Source organism: Micropterus dolomieu, linkage group LG17 (assembly GCF_021292245.1).
Source record: "Micropterus dolomieu isolate WLL.071019.BEF.003 ecotype Adirondacks linkage group LG17, ASM2129224v1, whole genome shotgun sequence".
NCBI classification, from domain to species: Eukaryota; Metazoa; Chordata; class Actinopteri; order Centrarchiformes; family Centrarchidae; genus Micropterus; species Micropterus dolomieu.
This window is the reverse complement of record NC_060166.1, coordinates 19,513,458-19,526,865: the sequence shown is the minus strand read 5'-3', so window position 1 is coordinate 19,526,865 and position 13,408 is coordinate 19,513,458. Positions and strand designations below refer to the sequence as shown.

At 39.9% G+C, this 13,408-nt stretch overlaps 1 protein-coding gene across 1 annotated transcript in view; it reads left to right on the top strand.

The window, feature by feature from the left end:
• pdgfd (platelet derived growth factor d) overlaps nt 1–13,408 on the top strand; it is an 85,997-nt gene that overhangs the window by 16,664 nt on the left and 55,925 nt on the right. Inside the window, exon 2 of the mRNA XM_046074176.1 lies at nt 4–46. Coding sequence (XP_045930132.1) covers nt 4–46 — 43 coding nt within the window. The remainder of the gene's footprint in view (nt 1–3; nt 47–13,408) is intronic.

Here is a 13,408-nt window from a genome sequence, read left to right as displayed (position 1 = left end):
CAGGTCTCCACCGTCAAAGTGATAAGGGGCAACTCCAGGAGAGACGGTGAGATGTCTTTATTATGTCATTCTTTTGTTGTTGTGAGTGTTGCTTGTGTGTCTATTTACTGCTGAATCTACATCTCTGTAACACTCAGTAGGGACATAGTGACCCTCTTGTGGAAAAGTCTACTTAGTTATAGTGCTTTTTTATTTTTTTAATATAGAGTGCTGTTATTAGTGTAGCTTTTGGAGCTGAAAGTTCTGGGTTATATTATGAAAGCATCTATTAAGTCCTTTTTATGTTTTTTACTCAGCTCTAATACTGATTTGAGAGGATCAAGTATATACACACTGCCACATTTAAATGACAAATAGGAAATACTTTTTTTGCAATGGACACACTGATTGTTTTAGATGTCCCTACAGTGTTACTTAAAATAGACATCAATTGTTAGTAAGTGTGACACAACAGAAATGGCTTGTTGTGAATGACCTGTTGATACACCTGGGAGTGAGAGAGAGGGAAGACAGAGTGGAGACAGAAAAGTTAAATGACGTAGAGTGGGTAAAATAAGCTGTGGAGAAAGAGGAAGAGCAATGTCTGTTGGATGACAAGCTGCTACACTTTTGTCAGATTTTGAAAATTGAATAAGGAGCATGCACATCTCAGAAAACTGTGTACTGGCAGCCAGTTAAGAGCGGGACTTCTATCATTGCCACAGTGCATCTCTTCTTCATTGAAGCGAAGTCTTCAGATTCCCTGAGCCTCTTGCCTATCTAACTTCCAGCAGGTGCGCCATGCTTACTTTTCACTAGGCCCTGAAGCTAAAGTCACTGTGCAACAGTTGATTTGATTCTACACACGCACACCCACACACACGCATGCACACAGCTGCAGGGTTGCTTTTGGCAGGGAAACATGAAAATACCACTGTATTAGGTTCTAACCTGGACGGCAGCCCCTGAGACCTGTTTCACCTCTCATTCCCTGTGTGTTTATAACAAAAGAATAACATGGAGGGGTAAGAAATGATTTAGAGTCTGCCTGTGCACACATTAAGTAGCCTACATTTGAGTGAACTACGCTCCCCGCTGAAAGTTTTTGAAGTTCAGATTATTTTTTGTTAGTGCATACAACTGTTCATGATGATGGTTCAGTTTGCTAAACACACTTTGATAATTCAACATCAGAGTTTCAATATCCACAGATGTTTGACTGATTGATTGCAACCTGCCAGAAGCAAAACAATTATTGGGTCTAGTCCACTCAGTGTGTATATAAGTGAAGTATCATAGAAGCCACCACACAGTGACAGCTGTGCTGCAGCAGTACCGTGAGACCATACAGACAGACACATAGTTTAGAAAAGCAATGCCTTATGACAAAGAAACGGCTTGTTGCAAAATAAAAGTTGATACTGTAAGAAGACGACAGCTGCACTAAGTCTATTTGGTCAAGTTTCAAAATACTCGCAACATAAAAAGTCTGTTCTCTCAATGGAAGGGAGAAGGAAAAGTATTAAGCAGGAAAGATCAGAAGAAGGCAGTGTCAAAGCTGCTTTTACAATTCATGGAAGTTTTTATTACTTGCTCCAAAAGTTTTTGTCAGATGTGCATCCCAGTTCTATCTTCTCTGTAGTTGTTACTATTTTATGTTAATAAAAAAGGATCAGTCTAAGACTACTGTAAATTGTGCGCTTCATTATTATTTATTTTTCACTCATTTTCAAAAAGTTTTTTGTAGTTTTTTTTTTTGCTTGCTTTCCTCCCAACTAGGGTTAATGACTATATATACCATGCAACGGTAGAAATGTGTCCACCAGTAGAGAGCAGCAGCTATCGCTTAGTGTTTGTGCTGTTTGTGCTATATACAGTATTTGGTGCAGGCTATGTAGCAAATCAGGGCTGGATTCTCACGTGATGTCACAGTTCTCGTGTGATCTTCTGAATTTAGCTGCCTCGCAAGGTAACCGGACAGCCAGACTGCTTACCACAGGAGACTGACAGTTGGTGGCGGTAATGAAACACAGAGGAGAGTTTTATTGTAAATACAGAGCAGGAGGAGAAGTTTTTGTTTGAATGGAAGCAATGAAGTACAGTACAGAGTGGTTATTCTAAACCTTTTTCTCTGGGGGCTTTCACACCTGAAAGGCCGCACCAAGGTCAAAACCAAAGTTCATGTTTTGATACATTCGGTTACTGTTGGTTTGGTTTCATACTGCAATTCTGCGACTGCACTAAAGCACTTTTCATGACACACTTGCGTCCTGTCCTCATCATCTATGTGGGCTGCGTCCCTCTATACTTGACATTGATTGGTTTATTGAACAGTTCAGCGGGTATCTTTGACAAGAATGAATGAATAAAAAATGAACATATTTGCCACTATATTGTTATTATTACATTTACATTTATTCATTTAGCTGACTAAATATTATGGCATTACTACCTGCAGCACCAGCTGTACTGAAGGCTAGTTCAAATTCGCAATTAAACGTCCCCGTTGTGCGAACATTATAACATAGCTGACAGGAAAGGGGGAGAAGACAGCAAGCAATCCTTCTGCACCTCCGTTTCAGGACAAACCAAAGATGTATGTGCAGTGTGCTTCTATAGTGGCTGTCTGTTTGAAAAGATGATATGTCACAGGAGATTTATAATCTTGTCCTTATTTCAATGCATTTCTCCGTGCATTTGCTTGTTTCCGGTTTACACGTCAATCGCCAAACTTCCTGTAAATAGTCTGAAAGTCCAAACCATCCAAAAAATGCTTTCACACCAGAAACAAACCGAACCATGGTTCAGTTTGATCCGGACCGAGACTACCTCTTTTCGTCGGACCAAATGTCGTCTGTTGAAAAGTCAGACAAAAAAAGTCCAAAAGTCCGGACCAAACGAGGTAGGTGTGAAAGCCCCCTTAATTGAATTTACAGAACAATTACTGTATCATAATAGAAGACTTTGGCCATATTGCCCACCCCTACATCCTACAGTTAGCTTACTTTAGCAACATTTACCACTTAGGAATATTTACAATCCCACAATTTAACTTGTTTTTCTTAATTCTTAACTCATATTCTACATATTAGCAGATCCTGATTAAAGTTATCCTCCTTTAAAAAGAAAAAGTTCACCATTTCACTCATTATGTGTTTCAAACCCACACTAGGCCTTGAATACATTTGTTTTATTATAAACATGTTTTTAATTTTAATGGAAAGAAAAATCTGTCTCACTGTTGCACATATCCCTGAATAAAAAATTTGGGAACTCCCTTTGATAATGTTGTCAGGAAATGATTGGTTTAGTGCTCCCAGTGAAGGAAAAAAGATGGCCGTTAACATTTCAGAGACAGGTACTCTCCAAGTCTCTGCCCTCAGACACTAGCTGGTAAACATGCTTCAGTAATTTCATAGTGTTGCACGATTTCAGTGGGTCAGCATTTCAATCCCAACTCTACCAGCAGTCATTGAAACAATGGAGTGGCACTCACTGCAGCTTCACTAAAGATCCTCCTTGCAGAGTTTCAAGCCATCTTTATGTTCTGTTATTATCAAATCACATTGATTTTATCAAAGTGCATTCTTTGATGTCTTGATGACCGTTTGTTGAACAAAGACTGAGAGTCGCTGTGATGGCTGCTATTGAGACAGGCTGGTTCTTAAATGCTGCCCAGGCTTTTAACAGCTCATTAATCCGCTGCATGCAGTCTTACAAAAATACACTGCACCCACAAGTTATCTTTATGTGTGTGTGTCCGTGTGTGTGTGTGTGTGTGTGTGTTCCTGTGTTTATGCATTTACAGATGGCTTATGTGGAATATGAGAGCTTAGTTCCGTTATTTGATTGACTGGTGCTGATTAGCTGTGTTTCCATGTGCAAGATTGAACGTCAGGCTGATATGGGCTCTGCAGCTTTCACTCCATCCATTTACCATTGTGAAAGTGCCTGTGTGTGTACCTTTTGTGTATTTGAATGTGTGTGTGTGTGTGTGTGTGTGTGTGTGTGTGTGTGTGTGTACTGACAGAATGTCTTAGCTCACTTCAAGGAATTCCCCCCAAGGTTTTTTTCTCCTGTGTTTGTTCAGCATTTTGCTTGTTCATTTCGCCTGCCATTGAAGTGTGTCTGTATGTGCATTAAAGAGGCTGGGGGGTGAGGCAGGGGGACTGAGTGTATTTGTAGAAAAGAAACACACAAATACACATGTAAACAAACACAACAAAGTAAACACAATGTGGCCTTTCTGCCCTGAACAACTTATCTTCTCTGTTGAAGAGACCAGATGACCCAGATAGGACAAAACCTATTACACACGTTGTATGCGTGTGTGTGTGTGTGTGTGTGTGTGTGTGTGTGTGTGTGTGTGTGTACAAGCAGGACTTGTGGGCAGGGAAATATGTACATATATATACTGAAACAGACAGAAGCAAGCACACAGTAGTCAGACACTGACACTGTCACCCAGCCACAAGCACAGTCGAAGGGTAAATCATCCATTCACTACTTACACATTATCACACATATTTAGCTGTGTTCATGTGGGTCGCAAATAAGGTTGGCCGCCGATAGATAATGCAATTGTCCATTGGCAAGTGCTGACAGATGGTCAATGGTTGAGCAGGCATCGTGATTGTAAAACCCCGCCCCCTGGCAAAAAAAATCAAAATTTTTCACATAATACCGCCTTGTGAAAGCAGGTTTTAATCACCACGAACATTATTTTTTTTATTTTAATTATGCTTCGCACCTTCCTCAGAATTCTCTTCTCCCCACACTCAGACACACAAGAGGCCTACACCTCAGTGAAACACACCGGCTTGCCCCGCTTCTCTCTATCTCGCCCGTCTACTCCACTTTCTCCATCAGTAGTACGTTTTATAAAGTTGCCTAAAAGACACAGAACTGCAGCAGGTGAACCGCTTGTGGGCTTGTTAATGACGCAGCCTATCAAACAACCAAAACCAATATCTGCACCCTGTGTTCAATGCTGTGTTCCATGTGGCTTGTAACGTCATAGGCTACCAAGTTTTTAACCGAGTGAAGTCTGTGCGAGTGAACATATGCACATAAGACGACCGCTAACCTGGTATCAGGCATGGCATCTATCTGCTAGGCGAGCGTTATGATGCAGATAGTTTACAGGAGTAAAGGCTGGACTACGATCGAGCTGTTTTCAGGCAATACAGGAGCAGTGTTTTCTGTGGTAGATGGTAACTCCCTTTGGGGTGTACTTTTTCTCTTTGCAAACCTATTGCATACACAAAAAATATATATACAAAAAAGGAAAGGGAAAAAGCCAAAAAGCATAATATGACCTCTCTGAAACTTCCACATTTCTTCATTAGATGGCCTATTTATTAATTAATCACTTGTAGCTAAGTAGGGATGCTTGTATCATAGTCTGTACTGGATTTTTTCAAATCACGGAGAAAATGCTGTAATCAGCAGTATGTGAATAGCTCAAATATTCTATTCAGACTCCTTTTTATCATATTAACATTTTTCATTTTAATCTTTCTATGGCACACCTGTGCTACTACGAATGTTCAAAATCACATGGACACATACACACACTGTGGTCCAAAGAGGGTGTTGCGCAACTTTGTGAGTACATTGAAATGTGTGAAGTTCTCTGGAGATTAAAGTGCACTGTTATCTTTTTAACTGTGTTGAATTTAAGATTAACTAAAGTTATGTAACTATATTACTTACAAACACTTTACTAATGTGTACACACACACGCACAGTCACATGCAGACACACACAGTTTAATTTAAGCGTATAAAAAATTTTGATGTTGTAGAGAATGGCCTTGCTTGCACTTGTTGGTGGGGTGGCTAACTGAAGAAGCAGACCCTGCCAACCCACAGTGTTTGTATCATACAGTCACTTTTCTTACTGTGCTAAACAGAGAATATGACAATATGAACCACATTATTATTTATAAAGACTCCTGGCATATCTTTTCTGATTCCTCCTTTTCTTCCTTCCAGTAGTTCTTCTCTTATATATTGCCTTCCTCTCTCAGTACTGTCTTATCAGTCTATGCCTACCCACGTATCACTCCATCTCTCCAGATCCTCCTCTTTCAGTCTCTCCCTTTCTCATTTCTGTCTTTATCTTCCCATCTCCCCACCCACACCCCCCCAGCATGTTCAGCTCTTTTTTAATCAAAAGCTATTTTAACCTGTTGGCTCTGTGAGCAAATATAATGTGGCAAACTGTGTCACAGACCCGCATGCTAGTGCACTCGCACAAAACAAAGATACCTGTACAAGGACAATACATTTAGTCTACCTTTGTAAACCAAAAGGTGTTTTAACATCCATTGTGAATACACTGAAAATATCAACATTCCTACTACAGTGACACAGACACAGAGAAATAAAAAAAAATTAATATCTTACATAGTGATATACTGTACATAGGGGTGTGCAATATTGTTAAAAATATTATATCTAGATATTTCCTGGGATTTTTTCAATAATTAGACAATATTTGGCATCGTTCAAAAATGTGTTTGTAAAAAGCATGTGTGAGCGTAGCATGTGTAGATGAAGAGGAGGAGACGGAGTGACTGTGTATGTGAACGGGTGTGCCTGTGAAAGGCAGCAGTGCAGAGAGCAACGGGTCAGCAATAAGCCCATAGTTTAGCAGTAATGTACAGTATAAATTACAGTGACCGGTGAATAAGACTAAAGCGGAGTTCCAGTGTGTAGCTTACCAACTGTTAAAGAAAGAGTGAAAGGTGTTATCCCTTAAGTTAGCATCGCCTTCGGTGTGATGTGCGATGAGGTCTGGGAGCTGAACAGGAATCGTTAACAATAGCAGTGTTTCCCACATGTAGACTTTACTTGGGCGGGCCACCCAGCAATATTTGGTGACCCATTTTAGCATTTTGCAGAGAAACACAGAGAGAGTTGTCTCTATTGCATTACAAGACACAGACACATGGATATTTTACAAGCATGGACCAGGTAAAGTAACAGTGAACATACCAAGCCTCTCTGTTTGTAGCAGAGGTTATGTGTGTGCGTGTGTGAGTGTGGGGAAAAGAGAACTGAAGGGAAAGGGAGCAGATTTAACTTGTGAGTAAACACTAACCCCGCGGCCGCCGCCACCACCCAAGTTGTCTGTCATTCTGTGGGGAACACTAAATAGTAGGGCTGAACTATTAATTGCATTTGCAATATGTTTGCAGTATGGTAAAACAAGATTTTCTAAATGCAAAGGCTGCAATTGCACTCTGGTCACATGACACGCAAGAGTAAAGCCGTCTGCAAAGAAAGCATCGACTTTGCATGTTACGCTATACCTTGAGTTTTTGTTGTACAATGGCCTTAAGCTTGACAGAACCTGACACTGCAGAAATTTTTTGTGTCAAACAGGGAATGAAATTAGCACCCACCAAAATTGTTAGTGGTGGCAGGATGATGCCACTTTGGCGGACAGGGTAAATGCACAACAGCGTTGCTGGGGGTGAGGGACTTTAAAAAATGATCGCATATTAAAAAAAAAAAACAATAATAATTGTTGCTTACTAATGATATTAATGGAAACAGGTCTTATTTGTGTTTTTTTAACTGAAGCATTTAAGTGAAACCAACATAAAAACCCTGTCATCAGCAGGCAAGTGTTACCGACATCAAACAGCACAAATATGAGTAAATCATTTCATCTGTTGCTGTATTAGCCCTGAATACTGTCTATGGCTGTTGTCTTAGTGGCTTTGATTCTGTCATCATCGTTTGTTTTTGTGACGGTACTTTGGCAGTTTTAGGCCTCGTAGACAGCTGACTGCCGAAGCTTTTCATAGTCTTGATATTCCATACGGTGGTTAGTTTGTGGTCTTTAACTGCAACCAATTCTTGACATAATTTGCAGATTGACGTCTTTGAGCATCATCTGTCTTTTCAAAGCCAATTCACCTTTATGTGAGTGAGGTTGAGCCACGTCTAGCCATTCAATCTAACAACTTACATTGCGAGGCTGTTGGTGTCAGAGTTTTATCTCCTAGCACTCATCTGTAACTTCAGTCATGAATTTTTCAGCAGCTATTGCTTGTTTAACTCTAGCACACATGTACTGCATGCATAACCCAGTGACTCGTTAAGATATTATCATAGACGACACAGATCGCACACCCCTAAATAAACTCATATGTATTTACAGACAGGCAGTATTTGGGTGGTTGTGCTCGCAAAAGCATGTATGCTGTCATACTCTTGAGCTTGAGCTAGGCATTGGTGATACCAGTGAGTGTGATGTCATGGTCCTTGACTGTGTCTGAGAACTCAAGGTTGGCTTGCCTTTGATAACACACACACGTGCATACAGTATACACAAAGACTATAGTCATTCACTAATTTAAATTTCTCACATTGACACATACCAAAACAGTCTTGGCCATTCAAACATAACATGTGCAGCAAATGTGACAAATGTCCTTTTACACATTGCAGTAGAGGCTGTGAGGAGGCTTTAAAAGTAGAGGTGTATTTGAAATAATTTCACATCAAGGTCCATATAGTCACAGTTTTGGAGCTTTTGATTGTATCCCACAATCTTCCTCAGCAGACGTAGTTTACCCTGTTGTAGTTTTTCTAAGCACCTTACAAGGTACAATGTGTAAGATTTGGCCTGAAATAAACCAACATTTTCAACAGAATGTGTGCAAGTAACAATTCTGACATTATGTCAAGGACATCTATTTGGTGGAAATAAACCTTTAATTTACAGAGTTAGATGTGAAGATATTCTGGGTCTAAACGCTGTGGCTGGCACTCTGGTGCCTGACCTCCCCCTCGCTCTTCTCCAGCTTGACAACTCTCCTGTCCCCTCATTTACCTGCCGTATCTTTGTCAAACCATTCCGGACTCAGTCAGCTAATAAGACCCCTAAGTTAGCTGCATGGCTAACTGAGCCAACTAGCTAATGGTTAGCAACAGTTATGACCTGCGGGATATGCTGCCCTATTTTTCAGCATGAATTTGACAGGTGGAGAGTAGTCTCGATTCTTACACATTGTACCTTGAAGGACTTGTCCATGCTGACTCAAACATTGAGATTCAAAGTTTATCTTGACCTTGGAAACAGCAGTTTACAAAACAGTCTTACAATCAACAATCTCATCTCAAGGTCAATTTAGTAGTTGTTCTGGGGCTTCATATCATACAATCTTTCTAAATGTACATCTAAGCTCATTTGTAAACTAAAACTAAAAATCTAAAGTCTAAAATACCATCCTAAATGTATTCTTCCTTTGGGCTTTGAGGTGTAGGAAAACAGATTTATTTGTGGCGTGAGTAGAAGGCCATCACCCTGGTCACCCCGTCCTGCTATATCATGACAGATTTAAGACAGGATGCAAATGTCTTCCAAATGGTTTTGTGTCACCATATTAAACATGTTGGTGACAGCAGGGAGGGGTGTCAGTGAGGTGATTTGAATCCATGAGTCATACTCAGGACACCCGACATGACATCTCTCCCCACTGCTAACACAATTGCAGGATCTCCCTTTCAAGGGAATACCCCAATAAACACTTGTCACATGCACACACACACACACACACACACACACACACACACACACACACACTTTTATGCGTTAATTGCATGAGCCAAAGTTACCCCACCCCTAAACATTTGGCAGACAGACTTTTCCTTCCCTGTAAAAAAAAAGGGCGGTGACCACTTGGACAGTCTGACAGGAGAGAAAAGTGTGCAACAAGAGAGAAGAAAAGAGTGAGATGATGCCTCGGAAAGTGAGTGGAGATAGCTGTAGGCTCATTTAATGTATGTGGTTGTGCTCAGATTTTAGGAGGAGAGGTCAGCAGGAGAGAATTGAAAGTTTAGAAGGGAGCTTAAAAGAGTTAGAGGGCACAGAGGAGGAGGAGAGGGAAAAGGTGTATAGAGAGATATGCCAAGTTAAAAGACCCGTCCCTCCACTTTTTTGCCCTGTCAGCTTGGAGAGAAAGATAGCAAAACCAACAGAGAGCCAAATGGACAGAGTATAAAAGAGAAGATGGAAGAAAGCATGACTGATTGAGGACTGGAGGGGGTGAGAGATAAGGTATTTCTGGAGAGTGAGAGCATACAGAGTATAGTGCCAAACATCAGCAGATAATCTGAACTCAGTATCTTATCAAAACCTAAAGCATAAAGAAAAAAAGACACAACTCTGTCAACATACAGTACCTTCACTACTGATGAAGACCACAGACAAATCTGGCCTCCCAGACTAGGAGGGTCACGCTACATTCATGCACACCCAGTGAAGTAGAAACATAATTAAGCTTCTTCACCTCATGCCCCAAATGTGATTGTTTAAAAGAACAATGAATTCCTCAAGATTATCCAAATACACATAATATCCCTTTACAGAAAAACATTGAATTCTTTCAAGTTGATGATGTGGTCCAGGTAACACCCACCGTCACTTGTTATCTCCTATTAGGATTAAGGAAATTATAATGAGGAGCTGTAGATAAAGGCCTGACTGAAAAAAAGGATAATGCTCCTAAAGTTTGGTGCTTCAACTGAATGTGAGTAATTCAAAAGCAAAACTACTCCAACGTCACAACATCTTACAGTAGTAGCAGAATGTGGTATAGTAGTAGCTACATGTTTAAATTACAGGGGAAAAGACATGAGCTCCACTGAAAACAACAAAAGTTCTAGTTTGCTGAGTATCAACCATTATCTTATAGTATTTCTAAAGCTGCAATTATGGGAACCTTATTTAAAATCTAATTAAACTCCAATATCCCCAAATCTGTAGTTTTAAATGTATGCAGCTCTGCTCTAACTTTTACAGTAATGCACATGCAAGGATTGGCCTGGACATTTGCTTTCTGTGTTTTTGACAGTGGGCTTTTTCATGTGATATTGGTTTATTCACCTATATGCATAAATTGTGTGTCGATTTGACATGAGAAAGATCACTGGTTGACAGCAACTGAGCTGTGTACTGGTACCGTTAAATTCAGCATTGGTTGTAAGTTCAACATGTTATCAGACAAGAATGCACATTTCCTACCCACAGTTCACTGCCTCCTACCTGTGCGTGAATACGTGAAAACATGGCTCTTGTCAGCTCTAAAGGTTACTTCTTAATACACTTAATATCAAATTAATTTTAACCTTACAAAAAAGTAGTGTAAAATGTAGAATTCTGGTTTTATGTGCTGGGCTTATTTTGCCATTATTTAGTAACTAGTTATCTAGTTAGCTGTTTCCTCCTGTTTACAGTCTTTATGCTAAACTGGGGTGTCGATGGCACAATGGATAAGACTATGCCTTTGGTGTGATAGACCTGGGTTCAATCCCCCACTGTGTCCTATCCACCATTGTGCCTCCAGAGGCGTGTGACCTCTGACATGTATAGCAATTGTAAAAGCGAATAAATGCATGTAAACTAGAATTGGCATTTCCATTAGCTAAGAGACTCAATGATGTGCTGCACACTTGTTCAGCAAACATGTGAGTTAAATTTGGCCCCTTTTCGTTAACATGCTGTGAGCAGGGTTTGATCCATCAATCTCTGGATCCAGAGCAAGAGCAAGACCTCAATCACTGGTCTACTCAGATACACTGTGAAGGGAAGGCTTTCAAGTTTCTTTGTCAATCATGTGTCTTATTCTGACAAAAAATGCCTCATAAGCACCAATAGAAGGCATGTTTTGCATATAAACATATTTTCTGTGATGTGTACTCCGCTGTTGAAGAATAAAATAAATAAACAGCCAAAGAATTATGCTGTGAAAGACTTAATATAATGTAAACAATGATTGCATTTAGAAAGACTAACAAAATAGAATTTTGAAAGTAACCACTGAAAGTCTTTAAGGACACCCCATTTTGTTGGCATCAAGTTCAAACAACAAACAGCTCTGTAAATTCGCAAGCTTTAATATATTAATATCGTGAATCAAATCAATGTCAGGCACAAGAAGTAGTACTCTGAGGACTGTCTCTTTACCACTACACTATTGAATACCTATCAATGCAGCTGTTCTTATCAAATGAAACAGGCACTTCACTCCTGGTTTCAATAGTAAACCACCACAAGAATGACAATTACCAACAAAAAACACTATATTCTAAGCAGACACGTTTAACAAAACATAAATCACAAAGTAACATTTGTGTTTCAAACAAATAGGAGACTTATTAGCAAATTAAAAAAAAACTGTGTTAAAAATGACCCATTGCTTAATGACCAGAGCCCAGAACAGACAAACCAAACACTGGTTCTAGAGAAGGCCTTTCACGTAGGTTCTCCTACACGCTTGGAAGGGGAGGTTCAGAGGAGGGATTATCAATTGGTTGTAATCTACAGCCTCACCGCTAGGTGCCACTGAATAAAGAATTATTTATCTCCACTGATGTGTAATGTCTTCTTTTGGATATAATAACTCAATTTACAAGCCAATATAACTCTTCTGAAATTAGGGACACAGTACACTGTAGAAGGGAATCAGAGAGCAGGTCCTAAACAAAGAGAAAGATGGAGAAAGAATTTTGGTCCTTGTAGTCAGCGTAGTCAGTTGTGCCAGTCATCTGACTGGCATAATGGATGCAGATAACAGAGGAGCAGGAAAGTGAGATGGAGGGACCGAAGGAGGTGGAGGGTGCATGGAGCCAGGATAAGAAAGATTCAAGAGCAAATTAAGCAAGAAAGTGATTAGGGCCATGGATGAAAGAGAGAAGATGAAATGAGGAACATGAAGACAATAAAGATGGTAAAGGAGTTGCTGGGGAGGATGACAGAGTCCTCTGTCACCATTGTTTTTTCTAAATGTTAACATGTTTTTCCCATCCTAAATGATAGCAGATCTAATCTAAAACCATTACTGGCTAGCATTAAATATATATTTTTATACTGGAGAAAATAATGCAGTTGAATGAAGTCACTTCTGACAGTGTGCCCCCTCTCCCTTAAACAAAGTGACACTCGTAAAAATTCCATTTAAAACAGCACGTCACTGGCTAAGTTAATAATCATGTATATTAGATAGAACTCTGCATGATATAATTGGACTATACATGACTTTTCTTTGTTTTGATATCAGCATTATATATTGGCTATAAGCCGCACTGCTCTCTAAATATTGGCATTAGCCATTGAAACCCCCATATTAGTCAACCCTTACTGCCAAAATATGAGTTTCACAAAAATAGCTGACAAGCATGTGAAAGAATGTGCCAGGGAAAGAGAGAGGAGAGTGGGATAAAATGAGACAAACTGAATGAGAGTGATGGATATGAAAAGAGACAGAGTAGAGGTGTGAAAAGAGTGATAGAGATTGGATGGCATCACAAAAGAGTAATAGGAGTGGGAGTGTGCTGAATAAGCAACACACATGAAACAAACAACAAGAGATTGAGGGATAAGAGGAGCATAGAGAGAGAGAAAAGTTTGG